We start from the raw sequence: 16,274 nt of genomic DNA, 5'->3' as shown, positions 1-16,274 counted from the left end.
CCAACCATTCTCCACCCAGCCTGTGTTTGTGCTTGGGATTGCCCCAACCCAGGTGCAGGACCTTGCACTTGGCCTTGTTGAACCTCACGGGGCTCGCACAGGCCCACCTCTCAGGCCTGCACAGGTCCCTCTGGATGCCATCCCTTCCCTCCTGCATGTGGACTACACCACACAGCTCGTTGTTGTTGGCAAACTTGCTGAGGGTGCACCTGATCCCAGTGCCCACATCACTGACAGAGACATTAAACAGTGCTGGTCCCAATACTGACCCCTGAGGAACACCACTTGTCACTGTAGAGGGCCACCAAATTTGTCAGGCATGATTTAACTGCCACAGTTTTGATGCCCTGTTAGACTGAGTCGCTTCTTTCTACAATATCATTCTTCAGTGAAAAGCAGGTAAGCTTTTCTGGTCAGAAATAAAAGCCTAACTGTTATTTTGTTGTTGTTGTTGCTGCTGTTTTTAATGGCTAAAATAATATATAAAGAAGTCTCAGATGGTTTAATATGGCAATGGTTTGTTCTGATCAGGCTAGATACAGTTTCCCTTCCCTTGCTCATGTTTAGTATGCTTTACATTTATCACAACCGGCTGTGTTTAAGTGTCAGAGCTGTTCCAAGGCTATACACTAAGCTGAAGCTCTCCTTTCTCAAAAAATAGTCCTGGCATTGCTTCCAAGAAACAGATTTGGCACATAAATTGCAGAGAGCTTTGGAGTCTTTTCAGAACATCAGCTCCACCGATTCATAAAGAAAAACAAATTCTCTCCTCTAATATTTTATTTATTCTAAAGGCCATCATGTGGTTTTCCCTGTTCTCTGGGTGAAGATTTAATTTGGCACACGTATGAAAATTTCAACATATCCCAAAGCTAACTATATATCCTTGCCGTTGATGCTGCTGCCCCTGTAACTCCTCAGCTGGATGCCAGCCGGCTGCGCCGTCCTTAGCTCTGCAGGTCCTTCCAAGTGGTCTGGTGCCCTGGGTTTTGTGATGCGTCACTTTGTTCCGTAGCTCTTTGTTTGTGCTGGCTCTCTGCTGCGATTTATCTCAGTCCTGGCTCCAGCAGCAGCAGCCACTGCTCTGCCATCTCCTTCCCCGTAGCGATTTCAGCTTCTCAACATCACAGTTAGTGATTACAGGCTGGTAATTGGGTTTTGCACCATTAAATCAGCCCCCAGCACGATGGCCTTTGGGCTGTTCTATTTGACATGGTCTTTTTTTTTTGAATGGATGTGGTTTTCTTTGGAGCTTTCTAGCAAAGCTTCCACAAACCAAAATTCCTGGAGGACCCCAGAGCTATTTTTGCCTTTGATTTCAAGTCCAAAGGAAAACTGATTATCAAACCTGCTTTGTTAAAATGGACTTTAAACTCATCTTTGTCCTAACAAATAATCAAACAGCCACCCCAAGGAAATGCTGTGGAAAAAGAAAGAAGTGGACAAACCATCTTGACACTGGGATCTCCCAAAAGAGGTGTGTTCATCTCCATCCATGGAGAGTTTCACTCAACCCTGGCAGACCATCAGTGGGAAAAACAGCTGGAGGACTTGTGGCATTGCTGGTGTCACCTGCATAGAAAAGGACGTGAGTTGTTCCATCAAGTCCTGCAATTCTGGGGTTGTACATTTGCCTTTGCATGTGCCACAGGGATGTGCCCTGCTGAGAAGACATAGGATTTCTGAAGTTTGCTTGTAGGAAGAAAACAGGAACCAAACCCTTTATGTACTGCAGTTCCCACAGTCAAGTTTACTTAGTAGCTGCCTGTAAGGACCAAAGAATCTCTAAACTGACATCAAGCAGAGTTACAGACATCTTCAAATGGAAACAACAAACCCCAAATTCAGCAAAACTATTTCTGCATACTCTATCTGTAATCTAGAAATCTAGCTAAAGCTCCTTGCTCGCTTCTCTTGGCTTATAGCAAATTTATTTGAGTCTCTCCCTTACTGTTATTGGAGACTTTCCTTTAAGAAATTATGCATTATTTTAGGGTGAGTGGAAAAATCCACCGGCAGTCAGACCCAAAGGGGAATACAGCATCACCAAAATGGTACGCATCAGCACTCGGCGCTAGGGCTGATGTGAGGAGCCCAAGACAACCAGCTCCTCCCAGCACATGGACATTGTGGGCACTGGCTGGGACATGGAGAGGACATTAGCCCACCAGCAGGAGAAAAAAAATAAATAAAAATCACAGGTTTTATCATATGCAATAAAGGAAGGGTCTGGGGGAGCTGCAGGGCAGTCAGCAGAGGGAGATGTGGGCTCACACATGCAGCACGCAGCCCCAGCCCGTGGCATCCCTCAGAACTGGAGCAATGCAGCAGGTTTTAAGTGTTTCACCAGAAAGCAATTCATTTTACTTTTTGCACATCGATGTTTTAATCTTTGAGAGATTGAACAAATAAAAGAGTTGAGACATTCAGAGTCAGGGATGTGCTGCCTGAATTATTCATTATAATCAAATTTCTCCTTTATGTTTTCCAGCAGTTTGAGTTTCACCAGGACTGTGGATTCTCCCTCTCTCACATTATTTTATTGAATGTGTCACAGAAGCTTTCCAATCTACTCCTTCATGCTCAAAAATCTCAACTGAAAGAGGCACGGCATTTAATAGATTTAGAGAAATCTTTTTTTTTTTTTTTTGAGAAAAAGAAAAAAAACTTCAAACAGAGAAATGCTTCATATTATATATATATATAATATTTCTTTATATGAATATAAAGAAAATGTGAAGAAAATGCCTCCAACACAGATGGATCTTCCTGCTTTGCTCTGATACAGAAAAGCAGGAATTAAAAGAATTTGCTGGTGGGTTTTGTTGTTGTTGTTCTTTGTTTGTTTACTATCTGATAGGTGCAAATAATAAAATAGATTGATAAATGTAAATGGTAAAGATAAAAAGATAGATGCAAGTGGTAAAATTGTAAATAAAAGAGAAGCTCTTCCTAAACTAATGTTCTGAATGACATTTTAATATCTTATTATCTATAGCATAATTAAGCTTTTACATTTCATCTGCTTCAATTGCCTTGTGTTGTCAACAATCTGCTCGCAACACTCATTTTATCAGTCAATATCTGTTCTAAACACCTCTTCTGAACTCATCCTTCAGGTGTATAAATCTAGTTACTCTGTTGAAATAGCGCTCCGGCCTGACGAAATTTTAATCTGGTGACCTTTTATATAAATCTCTGTAGTTGCAAGCGTTATGATCTTTCACACTGAGCGTGCACAGCACCAGCCCGTCTCTCGATGCACATCCTAGCACCTATGTCCTGGTGCCTGCAGCCCACCAGGTGGCTCTCCCCACCTGTGTCCCAGCACTGGGGGGGTTCCCCCCGAATCCATATGTTTGGGACAAGCAGGCCCTCAGGGCAGCTGACTAGAGGGAATGGCCTCAAGTTGTGCCAGGGGAGGTTCAGGTTGGAGATGAGGAGACATTTCTTCTCAGAAAGAGCAGTCAGGCGCTGGGACGGGTTGCCCAGGGAGGTGGTGGAGTCACCGTCCCTGGGGGTGTTCAAGGAGAGGTTGGACGTGGTGCTTGGGGACATGCTTTAGTGGTGACATTGGCGGTAGGGGGATGGTTGGACCAGATGCTCTTGAAGGTCTTTTCCAACCTTAATGATGCTGTGATTCTATTCTGTGATTCTATGAGGTCTCGCAGGCACCCTGAGCAGCACTGAAGAGCCAGGCTCGCATCAAGCCCGCCTGCTTTTCACTCCGTCCCCCTGCCAAGCCCGGCAGCTGCCAGCAGCGCAGCGCCCAGGCAGGACACCTTCCTCTGGCTGAGGCGTTGGGGCGCTCCTGCCAAGGGCAAACATCTGCGGCGAGGAGCTGGGCCCACGTCCTGCTCCCCAGCCAGGGATTGCTGAGCGCCTGCCAGCGAGGGAGGAGGTTTCTGTGGTACAAAGTCTCTCCAAGGCACTGCCTGGTTGACTGCCCACACATGCTCACCCTTCCCTTGATATGTGCCCTGTTCCCCTCCCTCCCTTGCCCTCCTCCTTTTTTTTTGAGGCGTTTCTTTCCCCCCGTGTGAGGATGTGAGAAATGAGAGCACCTGGGGCAGTGAGCTGTTGGTGAAGGAGGATTCAGTGCCACAAAAACACCAAACAACAAGGGAAGTGCTAAATTAACCGCGCACAAACATCAACGAGCAGGTGATAGCAGTGAGGGTAATGAAGGCCAGGATTCCTCAGGCAGCACCTGGTGGGAAGTTAAAAGAACAAATCCAGCTGTGATGGTGGTCAGCCTTGGTTTGTGACTGTTAAGAAGGAGGAAATATGGTTAGTGTGAGTACTATGGGTTATTTGAGGGGGCTTGGGGCACTATTTTCTTAGAGTCACCCCAGCGTAAATATCATTCAGTCTTTTAATTTAAAAGCAAAAATGGATCTTTCTGTTACCTTCTTAAAAATAAGCGACAAGTTTATTTATTTTGTGAGGTTTTAACCCAGATAGCTATTTTGCAAGTCTTTTCTCAATTTGTTATCTTTTAGAAAAATTCAGAAAGCGTAGCTGCCTGCCAGGATTACTAACATCATTCCTACTCCTTGAAGGTCTCTTAAATTGATTTCTACAAGATGCAAAAACTTGGGAGTTGCAAGTTCCTTGAATGTTTTAGGGGTTTCATATAGTTCCTAACTCATCCTTGTACATTGAGGGAATGGTGACAAGAGGTATCCCAGGTAAATTAATGCACCTGGTTCCTATGCTGAAAAACAGGGAACTCAGAACTGCCTAAAGCTTGCTATGGGATGTTCAGGGGAATGACCAAAGACATGAAAAGGGCACAATCAGGATGGAGTATGAGAAGATGGCAAGGAGGAGGGTTAGAGGGACACTCACCTGTCCAAGCTTTGCACCTGACCCCCACAGTCTGGCCTGACTCCTTATTCAATCCCCTTTTTACCGTCTTTTCTGTGTCATCTCCCTGTTTGACGACACCTGCAGCAGCCTGGTTTTCTTTCCCTAGTGAATTCAGCCCCACGTGCCTGCAATTTGCTTGCAAACTTCAGCTGCACTGGTTGGTGAGTAGAAGACCTGCAGCTGGAAAGGATCAAGGTCTGGGACAGGTCAGGGAGCCTGGGTGCAGGCACTGGACAGAGCTAGAGGCCTTACTGATTTTCCAGGGATCTGTGAAGCCAGGAAGTGTGTGAGCGAGAGCACACACAGTGATGAGCCTCTCTAGAGCATGTGCTCAGCCTTGCTACGGGCTGGACTCCAGCAGAAAAGGGCAGCCCCATCCATCTGCTAGGGGTGGAGAGACTGCCTGGGTCCCTGGGGAGGTGCCCCCAATCTTCCATCTATAACGCATGGAAGAGTATTGAAGCTTTTAAGTATGGGAGAGAAAAAAAAAAGAAAAAGAAAAATGCACGAAAGCACCAAAGAGCAAAGATTTTGTGTCCCAGCACTGAGATATGTAAATGCACTGGCTGAACGGAGTACCCAAAAAAATGGTTATGCTTGTTCAAAGTTACACTGCACTTTTTTTGGTGCCAGCCTGGAACTCTCCTGCCAGCAGGCATTCCCCTGCTTCTTGGAAGTGCGCTGGACTCCAAGAAAATGCAAAGTCTCAACTTCAACAAGAAAGAAAACTTTTTATTGAGAGCAGTGTAAGTCATTACAAGGTGAGCACAGGCAGGCTGCTAAGAAGCAGCTCCCACACGTAAGTAACAGTCAGTGGAACGAGGGCAATATGAGAGAACATGCAAAGAAAATAAGGCAACGTGATTCAAGCTGCTTTCAGACAGGCTCCCCCTCTTTTCTGAAGTGTGAGGCCCAGCGACATCAACAGCTGTTGAGTTAAAGTCATCTTTACTGAGTCTGAAGCCAGTCAATCATTTTCAGCATCTTGAAACAAGGGAACTATGTCTAAACATTGAAAAGTTGAGGTTCCAGTGTCTTCAGGGCTGGAATTGTCTGCTCAGGCACCAAAGTGAGTATTAAAATGTTCATACTGTCATTCTGTGTGGTAATGAGCTGCCGTGACTGTAAAGCAATCATATAACTGTAGCATCACTTTCAGACAATACTGTTGCACAATGAATTCACGTAAAGGCTGAAAACATTGAAATTCACCCAAGAACACAAAAATACAGCCTTTATTCCCTCCTTGTAGCTGATGAATTCAGAGAGGCTGCAACCCTGCCATTTCCCTCTTAACTGTTGAATACAAAGCCTAAGAAGTAGGTCTTGGAAAAGCTTGTTTTACCACCTTCTAGGAGCTTCAACAAGCACAGAAAACATTCATCCTTGCCTTGCACAAAGCCGTGGAGTGAATTAGAATGAGACCACTTACTCCTGTGGGTAGCTGGTTAAATACTTGCTAAGAAGGAGCCCTGCCACCCGTTTGTTCATTGCAAGCACTGCAGTGTGCCCTGCGGTGAGTACAATGGAAGTACTTCCACAGAATTACTTTTGCTTTGGAGTCTAATTAACAAAATGGCGCATATTCTTATCTCCAGGCAATAAAATGGAGAAATGTGTTTTCCTTTCTCTTTTTAAAGTTACTAAAATTGAGTATGGAGTTTCTGTAACAGCATCCAGAAGCACAAGTTATTTATCTAGATAATCCACACGAACTGGAGCGTCACCCTGAAAATGAAGCAGAGCTTCCTCGATAGCCCCATTCCGATCCCTTTTTTTGCAACTTAAAGACCTTAAGCTAAGACACAAGTAAGCTGACAGCCTTCAATATGCTTGAAAGACCCGAGGTGACAGACATTTCAGTTAAAGATTTATGAAATAAGATAAATATTGACACTTTTTTTTTAATAGCTTTTTGACTAAAAGTGATACATCCAGCATGACAGTAACAGAAGACTTGTTAGTGCTTGCGTATCAACTTCACGCTCAGCAAGCAGAGCTGAATACCAACTCCATGCCAGGAAGAGTAACTCCAGCAAACATCGTTACGCTAGATTAATGTTATCTTGAGATCACAGACACATTTGGGCAAGAACCCCATAGTTGCTTCTTTTTAAACAGAAAATGAGCCCCTTTGACTTCACAGCCCCAGATAAAAATTAAGTAATTGAATAAATGAAAGGGGTTGTAAGGAACCTTAAATTTAGCATGAACTGCCTTGAAATATGAATACAAACTAGATGTCAAAGGACAATTATAACCAAAACTGTCACTGTCAACACAAGATCTTCTGGTTTATAATGAAGTGAGCGAACTCTCAAATACAGCATGAAGGCTGCCAAAGGGTAAACTGGTCTCCAGCACTAATTACAAGGCTTTTCTTTCCTTTTGACTGCTAATCTTTTAAATATGACAGGGAGATTCAACCTTTCAGCACACACACTGTGCTTAAAAGTTTTGGTAATAAAATCTAGGCAGCTCGCTCTCTCGATGCCAGAAGAATCTGCCAACTCCTACAAAAATCAGCATTTCCGAAGCAGGTGAGGCTGTTTATTTGTCTGACTTAAAATTGGCTGACTAGGGGCCTTGCAAACTTGGGATGAGGAGGAAAACAAAAAAAAAAACCAAGCACTTACAGACAAAGCCTGACCAATTGGTGTTAACAAAGACAACGACCAGAAACAAACCTGGTGGGTTTCACTCATTGATAAGGAAAGAAGTGGCATGTGGGAATGTTCATTCCAGCGGGGTTATCTGATTGAGGACTTCCAAATTACAAAACAAACACCAGAAACAAACCTGCTCAGTCCCAGTGATTGCTAAGTGTGAGAATGTTTATTCTAGCAGGGCTGGCTGATAAACGGCTTCTAAATTGGGATGCAAAAGGGAAAAAAAAAAAAAAAAAAAAAAAAAAATGGAAGCAATAAGCAAACACGCTGGGCTGGGGCATAGATCCGACAAAGCGATCACGAAGACATAGACAAGAAACAAACCCTGCCTGTCGCACTAAGAGCTGGGCCATCCACAAGTCAGAGCCACTATTCCTAGGAAAACCAACCAGGATGTTGCAGCTGCTAAGACTGGAAATCAGGAGGACGCAGGACAGGGGCGGTGGTGGGATCCACAGGGCAAAACTTACAGGGCAAGGCAGATCAAAGAGGGGCAGTAGGCAGAAAAGCGTGTGACAGGGAGGCGGTTTCGTGTAAAATGGCGCTGGTCATTATGCTTGTCTGGCTGAGCCCTGCACCTGACCACCACGGCCTGTCCTACCTTCTTACTGAATCTTTTCTTATGAAATCTTAACTCTCTCTCTGTGTCATCGCGCTCTCCCTCTCACGTGTGCTGCAGGGACTAAGTGCCAGCTACTTGTGAGTCCTGCGTGTGTGTGAGTGGAAACTGGTGCCAGGCAGTGGAACCAGTGGGGATCCCACCGGGACGGGGTCGGTGTGTGTTCCCAAAACCAGCTACTGGCGGAGAGCTGAGTGAACGAGGCGAGTGGCACACAGAGGGGCCGCGCTGGTACTCAGATCATTTGCAGAAGTGCGTGTGCTTGTGAACCTGGAGCGTGGCGCGTGTGCACCTGCACCACTAACTTGGCCCTGCCAGCTGGAGAGGAAGAAGGGAGTCTGCTGGCTGTGCTTATGTTTTATAGGAATCCTTCCAGGCGGTGCTGCTGAAGGCATCACGTTGTAGCAGTCTGTGTGACGGGCCATGTCAGCGTCCTGTATGTCTGTGCGTCTCTGCGATGCGCGCTCAGCTTTGCTGCTGGCTTGACCCTGCACAAGGAAAGCAGCAGCCACGTCCCGCAGGCTGAGCAGAGACCCCAGGCGCCAGGCTGCTGTGCTCCGGAGGCCTGGCTTTGGAGCAACTGGAGGAGGCGGCTGTGCTCTCACTTCGCTTAAATACTGCTTCTGAGGTAAATAAAAAAAAAGACTTTGGGTGTACCTTACCTATTGCTCAGAAAGACGTTTCTTGTTGTAACTGTTTCTATCACAATAACCAGTTGTTTAAATCTGCAGTTCAGCACTGGTCCTTGCGGCTTGGCTGTTCAGCGTCCTTTATGAAAGTTTTCTGCTTGTTATTCCTGCTGTTCTCAAGGGAACGTTTGTTTGCCTTTCGGCCTTACTTTGGCCCCCTGGAGCCTCGTAGTCCTTAGCTACACCAAGAGACCGTGGCTGACATTAGCCATTCTCAACAAGAGCATATTGTTCAGAATAAAGATTAATGACTACCTGTAATGGACTTCGCACACAGCCCAAATACATGATGTCCCTTTGCCATGTTTTTTTTTTTTAATTATTATTTTTTTATTGTTGATTTTTGATATCAAATCATTTGTAACTAGGAATAATAATACTTTTAATTATAACAGGAAAAAAAATGAAATTCCCCTGTCTATAATTCCAGGTCACTCTACATTTCCTACATTCCCCATTCTATCTACGAATGACATCTGTACTTAAGTCAGATTACACAATTCTCATTTACTTACAGATCCTAACCAACAGATTTATAGAACAACGCAAACATTAGAACAGTAACAAAATTAATAAATATAAACTTTCACTTTACGAACTTCTTTGTCTTCGCATTCTCTTTGCTTATTGTAGTAATAGAAGGTATTGTCCCTTCTCTGAAGCTTCTTAACAAATCCAGTTTCTGGCCAACACTCTACCTACAAATAGAATAAAAGGATATACTTTCACCAGAACAAGCCTGCATTGAATGATGTTTGTGCATTATATTGCAGAAAATATAGGGTACACTTCCATCGGAAAACCTCACTGCATCTGAGCACTACTTTGCTATTAATTTGCTTGACTTTTACAGAAGATTAAAAGCAGGATGCCAGAAACCAGTTTTCTGGTCTGGGCTAAAGATTTTTTTGATCAGAAAAGTCTAGAAATAAGGATCTAAGAATATTTGATAAAGTCATTTAGAAAGTGGGCCAGTCAAAGCTTTTAGAATATATCTAGGAATAAAACATTGATGCTATTCATTTATTCAGTAATCGGGGATGCTGTAAAATTCCACTTCTCTACGACTGACACAGACTTAAGTGGTTCTTCAGGATTCTTCTGACCATGAAAAATGTGTACATCACACATTTCATTAGTGATTTCATAAAGATAAAGTGAGCTACGTGTACTGTAAAAGCTGGTCTCAGAAACAGCAGGATCAATCCTGCAGGACACAAGCATCATCTTGGTGCTGTTCGGCATTCACAGTGTGAAGCTTTGAACATACAAGTGCTCAAGCCTTTAGTTTAACAGCTTTAGGGCTTGGGTAGGCAGCTATCTGCAGCTTGAACTGTGATTGTTTCTGATCAATTTGAACCTAAAAAAATCACGTAATGAGAATCTTATTTCTCTTCCAGGCAGAGTTGACAATAGGATGTCTACGCAGAGCATTCTCTAAGGGGAGAGTTCCAGAAATAGTAGTTTCCTTACCTTATTACTTAGACACACAGCTATCTGCATTCCCTGTCTAAAGCTAAAAGCCTTAATATTCACTACACCTACATTATAATTGCATCATTAATCATGACTGCATTATGGAAACCTAATACGGAGAAAATAAGACATTTCAAATGTGTAACTTGAAAGAGAACCACTACCAGATCCTGGCAAGTCTGAACAGAACGCACAATTATTTTAAATTGGAATAAGCGACGTTCTTCAACCTTTATGAGGTTTTAATTGTTTACACCCTGCCATAAATCTTGAGCATACTGATCCTACCGCACTAGTTACAGGATTTCCTGTCGCACAGGAATTTACACTACAGCCTTTACGGTGGTATCTGAGCCCACGACAAAATAAATAGCTGTGTTTTATTATGCACATTGACATTTTGCTATGTTTTAATGGGAATGAGGAGTGACTTTCTTAGGAACATTCCGCACTTAGGTGCGCAGGAGGTTAACGTATTTTAAACTGTATATTTCATGAGATTTACGGTGCTTTGGAAGAGCAATTACAGAGATCTAATAAAGATAACAGGTTATTTACTGAATTAAACTCTTTGTTGCTCTTTTGAATCTCAGGTAGCCACTGCGTATCTGGCTATTGACCTCATCTGATGTGCTAAGGAATATTACCAGTAACTGTAGCGACCAGAGGACCAAGTCCTTGATGTGCTCAGCTGACAAATGCCTCTGCCACAACTCCCTTTACCACAGTTGCCGTCAAACATTTCTACTTGGGACAGTTTCAGAAATAGACAGAAACCAAGTTTTGGGTGCGCATGGTCTGATTATCTATCCTACCATGTAATTCAGCTGTAAAAGTGAAGCTGGTAGCAATGACACAGGACTGAGTCCCCTGACAATGGATGTGTTTACTCTCTTAATAGACCTGTTAGGAATGGGGAAACTTTACAGAGAATTACCTTTGATATATTCCTTCCCTCAAAGCTGAATTAGTCTTTCAGATGGCAGCTACATCTATTCAAACAAATCTCTAACACCTCTAAATGCATAAGAGATGTGGAACAAAAACACAGGCTGGTGAGTGTTTCTATTTCACTTCTGCAAAATAAATTACTCTGCACAGTTAATAATAATGCAAGAATTCAAGCCAGATCTGGAAGAAAAAACCTACCAGAAGCTAGCCTGAAGACAGGAAGTAAGAGGCACCTTCATTTTTACTTAATAATTAACGTGAGACAAAAGTTTAATGCAATAACCCTTGCAGAGTTCTAAATCTTACCGTATCAACTTGTTTTACTTGTTTATATTCAAACTCATCTCTGTATCCAGCTTGCTGAAATCTGTATAAGTTCTCTACCTCATCTGACCAATTTTTGGCATGACGTATAGATTTTGGCTTGAGGTCAGCTTTAGCCATGACTGCAGAAGCTTCAGCCTTTTTCCTGAAATTAGATTTTTGAAAATGAAATAAGAGAAGGCCAAAGTAAGTGATTTTGTTAGGGCGGAATATGGATGAGTAGAACAACAACAACAACAAAAAAGTATACACAATACAATAATGTCTTCAACTCAAAGTCTGAGGTTAAAAAATTAAAAAAAAACATTATAAACAATCAGAATTAAATTAAATGCACTCGATCTCAAACAAACCCAAGTCACCTACACTTCTACATCTAGGAAACTGTTATCATGATATTTTTGCCACCCTGAGTTAACAGCGGTGCCTAAAATTTATTGGTGCCCACTGATGCATAAAAAATAAACAAAACCCTGTGATTGTTTCTAATTTCATGTTTTCACAGTCACTGCCCCCAGGGCCAGGCAGCTTTTCAGGTTTTTCTTTCTTCCTATTGAAGGAACACCAAACTGGCAACCACAAAATGAAGAAATGGGATGTTACTGAAGAACAGGAAGCAGTCAGGATGGAAGAGAAGGGAGAAATACACCACCAGTCATATGGCCACCTCCAGTCCTATGGAGAGTTGATTTTAAGAAATAAGTTGGGTGGGGTAAGGAAAAGGAAAGGCACACAACCTACCAAACTTCATGTTAGCCTGCGCTTGCCCAGCCCAAATCTGCACTGACTGTCACTGACGTTCTCCCCACACCAAACCCATTTGTTCAAATCTGCTGAGAAATAGCAAATAGGTCAATCAACTCTAAACCTGGGAGGTAAAACTCAAGGTGCAAAACTCAAAGAAACAAAAATTTTACCAATCAAAAAAAAAGTGAAAATTGAATAATGAAGGATCTGAACTGTATTTCAAAAAACATGAATTATTTGATTTCTACCTTAGATCTGAATTTCACTGCATTTGCTTTCTTAAGTATATCTTATTCTGCTATCAAAACCAGAACTTTATATTGCTTCTGCAAGCAGCTATACAGAACTCTACCATATGTACAAGATATAACCAGAAATGGGTCCTCTCCTAGTTTTGTAATGTCACCAGGTTTCAGCTTTGCAATTAGGATGACATTTTGAAGGAAGGAGAAAAAGCTTATGGATTTCGTAGTGAGGGGATGAACAGTCTCGCTCCCTTTGGGTAGTATGCTGCCTCCAAATCCTACACAAAGTAAAATTTCCTTAATTAGCAAGTTCCTGTATCAACTGAGGGCTGGAAAAGTCGAAAGCTGATGCCTTTTCAGATGCTTTTAGTCCGCTAAAAGAAGCGGGAAAGGAAAAAAAAAAAAAAGTCACGCTGCAGCATACACATCTTTGGGAAAATATCAAGAATTATCATTATCATAATGTAGAATCAGAAGTCTGCAATTCTGCCGTCTGACAGTATAAGAGCCATTAGCAAAAAAGGGCTTTTCATCTCTTACCATATATGCTTTATTAAAGATCAATAAAAAATACGCACAAGGACTCTTTTCTGGCAACACTAAATGTCTGGCAGTTCAGCACTGCAAGCATTAAGCAGTAAGAGCTCTGCAGCTCTTTACTGGCATTTTGTAATGGCAGACGGCCATTTACTACTGAAAAAAAAAAAAAAAAACAAAGTAAATTTTCCCACCCAGTTATGAATTATCATGTACAAATTATATGCTCAGCATATATCCTTATTATAAATCTTTAGTGTAGTCTTGGAAATATTTATCTCAAAATATATATATATATAAAATAAAATTAATCCCTCGCTGCAAAGTGTCCTTTTGCAGCCATTACAGAGCTGTTCCTATCACGTATATGCTCGACTGTGCTTGAGAACTGCTGTCAGTCTGGGACTCGACACAGTTAACGTTATTAGTGACGACATCAGAGCTACAATTTGTAATAGTTTAGTATTTCTTAAGTGTTTTCTGGTAACTTATACGTTACTAGGGTCAAGTACTTCATCACGGGATGTGCTGAGTTCATCTAATGCATGTGCTTCTCCAAGACATCGAGACATGCCTGGCACTTCCTGACTCACCATTGCTGGTGGCCTGTCCACAGGCGTTCCTGCTCAAAACCAGGCACAAAGGTCACACAGTTAAAGTGCCACCGTGGTGACTTCAGATAATAATAAAAAAATCTATCCTTTCTATGCTATTTAAGCCCTTTGAAAATCGTGCTCTTTGTCTATTGCAGTGCCCCCGAGCTGCAAGCACAGAGCTGGTTTCGCTGTACGGGAGCGTGAGATGAGCCATACTACGGACAGCCTACAGAACAGAACCGTCATTTCCATGATGGTCGCCCCTGAGCCTCCTCTTCTCCAGGCTAAACAACCCCAGCTCCCTCAGCTGCTCCTCACAGGACTTGTTCTCCAGGCCCTTCACCAGTTTCGTTGCCCTTCTTTGGACAAGCTCCAGCACCTCGATGTCCTTCTTGTACTGAGGGGCCCAAAGCTGAACACAGTGCAAGACAACAGTAAGAAAATATAATTCAGCATAACACTAATGCTTTTTATGTAAATGGTATTGTTCAACAGTGAACTTTGCTAAAACAATGTCTGCCTACTCTTACTGTAGGGGAAACAGTGACATTTCACATACCTCTGTTTTGTCCTTGGGAAAGTTTTTTTATGTTATTCACACCATAATTTCTAAGGAATCCCAACTAGCCTGGGCCTGCGTATATTTGTTTCCTTAATGCTGATACAAGGCAGCATTCACAGGACCTATCTGGGGTCCTAGAACCAGTCAGGTATTTCCAATGACTTCAACAGACTTTACATGAGACCTTTTTGTATTTGCCAAGGTACTGAGGCAGACATCCAGGCCCCTGGCCTGACGTTACACTGACTAAACAGAACCACAGAACGGCTGAGGTTGGAAGAGACCTCTGGAGATCCCCTGGTCCAACCCCTGTTCAAGCAGGAACACCTTGAGCAGGTTGTCCAGAACCGTGTCTAGATGGCTTCTGAATATCTCCAAGCAGGGAGACGCCACAACCTCTCTGGGCAACCTGTTCCATTGCTCAGTCACCTGTACAGTAAAGAAGTTTTTTCTTATGTTCAGAGAGAACCTCCCGTATTTCAGTGTCCAGTGCCTCTTGTCCAGAACATGAAAGAAACTACTGTATGTACGAGAATTTGCCAGATGTGAGAGATACCGGTGTAAAAAGCTAATGCTTGAAGGATTCACAAATGTGGATGTATTTATGATAAGGTAGTTGTGGTGGTGGTGGGGTCACACGTGAACCTCAGTCCTGATCAGCTGGAGAGGGAGGAGAACAGGACGAACAGTCTGTGTACTTCATGTTTATATGAGTTCTGTTTGTATGTATGTGGGTGCCAGTAAATGCAGTTTTCGGTCTGTGTGTCCGGCTGAACACATAGCGTGCAAGCGTGTGTGTGCAGGCACACCTATCAGGAATATCCTCATCCTGGCTACTTGCCAGAAAAGGGAATACAGCAACCTACTTCTGGGGGGCTGGAACAGGAGAACTCCCTGGTATTTGAAGTCCTGGGCATTTGGCTTCTCTTAGCTATATTAAGCACCACTAAAAGCTGAGAAGCAAAGAGCATCTCACTACTTACTTTCAAGTTCTCGAGACAGTGTAGTATTTGTGTCTTACTACAATGGTTGTTCCACAATGCTTCTTTTAATCTTCTTTCTCCAATTCTGTTTCCTCTGCTTCCTTAAAGTTCATAAAGAGAAATAAAATGTCTTCTAAAAGATAAGACTGCACTTAAACTGTCACCACAACCACCAAACTGCTCAGCATGCACCTTGTGTCCAGTCAGCTCCTTGCTATCGTTTAGAGACCAACAATGACAACAGACCAAGAAAGAGCAGGGCACCCACCACACAATCGTGACATCCAATCCCTGCTCTGAAACCTACAGGCAAGGGGCAGCCAAACCCCAACCAACGCAATTCCTGCTCTGCCTCTGTTAAAGAGGGGGTGTTTTAATGGTCAGTGACGAAATAAATTGCAATAATAATCTACAAAATTTCTGTTTTCCCCTTTCTACGTGCAGAGCTTTTAGACAGGAACATCCCTTCAAAAAACATGGGGTGTACAGAGGTAGTGATGAAGGGCAGACGCTGGGATTTCCTCTGTCCCAATGACCATAAGCCGGAGCTGCAGAAGGCATTTATCCCAGCGCATGACCATAAGACTACCCCACCACCACGACCTTAACCCCAAGCCCCGTGGCCATGACACCAGCCTCCAACCCACAGCTGTGACTGGACCCCAGTCTCTCCACCATGCCCACAAATGACTTGCAGACCCCAAACCCACCCAAGACCCCATCCCACGGCCCCAACCCCACATCACGACCCCCAACCCCACAACAAGACCCCATCCCCACCCCACAACCCCCTCCTTACCACCATGCCGGCGTCTCCAACCCCCAACCCGCCACCCCAAGCCCCCACTCAGCACCGTGCCTCACCCCACAGCCCCCCCACAGCCCCCCCAGCCGCCGTCCCCCCCCAGCCGTCTCCCACAGCCCCGACCCGGCCCTCAGAGACCTCGCGGCCCGCCCCGGGGCCTCCCCCCCGCCCCACACCGGCCCCTCCGCGCCCCGTTGCT

The 16,274-nt window shown here is 43.7% G+C and overlaps 1 protein-coding gene and 1 long non-coding RNA gene across 7 annotated transcripts; one reads left to right on the top strand and one right to left on the bottom strand.

Moving 5' to 3' along the window:
• The first annotated feature begins 3,941 nt into the window (after positions 1-3,941).
• On the top strand, positions 3,942-7,759 carry LOC121065266. The gene is made up of 2 exons (XR_005816964.1): positions 3,942-4,290; positions 4,979-7,759. It is a non-coding gene; the product is annotated as an uncharacterized LOC121065266 (long non-coding RNA).
• Positions 5,584-16,270, bottom strand: MEIG1 (meiosis/spermiogenesis associated 1). Of its 6 annotated transcripts, none has more exons than XM_040547951.1 (5): positions 16,252-16,270; positions 15,271-15,371; positions 13,622-13,751; positions 11,583-11,745; positions 5,584-9,547 (listed from the first exon to the last, which is right to left on the bottom strand). In XM_040547951.1, the coding sequence occupies exons 3-5, from the start codon at positions 13,723-13,725 to the stop codon at positions 9,419-9,421; spliced, it is 396 nt and encodes a 131-aa protein (XP_040403885.1). In that variant the 5' UTR covers positions 13,726-13,751; positions 15,271-15,371; positions 16,252-16,270; the 3' UTR covers positions 5,584-9,418. The 6 variants fall into 6 exon arrangements, with proteins under 6 accessions (XP_040403885.1, XP_040403867.1, XP_040403892.1 ...); XM_040547933.1 differs by having other exon boundaries at positions 16,214-16,264; XM_040547958.1 differs by lacking the exon at positions 16,252-16,270 and adding an exon at positions 16,199-16,217.
• Positions 16,271-16,274: the final 4 nt, after the last annotated feature.

Source organism: Cygnus olor, chromosome 1, assembly GCF_009769625.2.
Source record: "Cygnus olor isolate bCygOlo1 chromosome 1, bCygOlo1.pri.v2, whole genome shotgun sequence".
Taxonomy (NCBI): domain Eukaryota; kingdom Metazoa; phylum Chordata; class Aves; order Anseriformes; family Anatidae; genus Cygnus; species Cygnus olor.
This window is presented reverse-complemented; position numbering and strand designations above follow the sequence as displayed.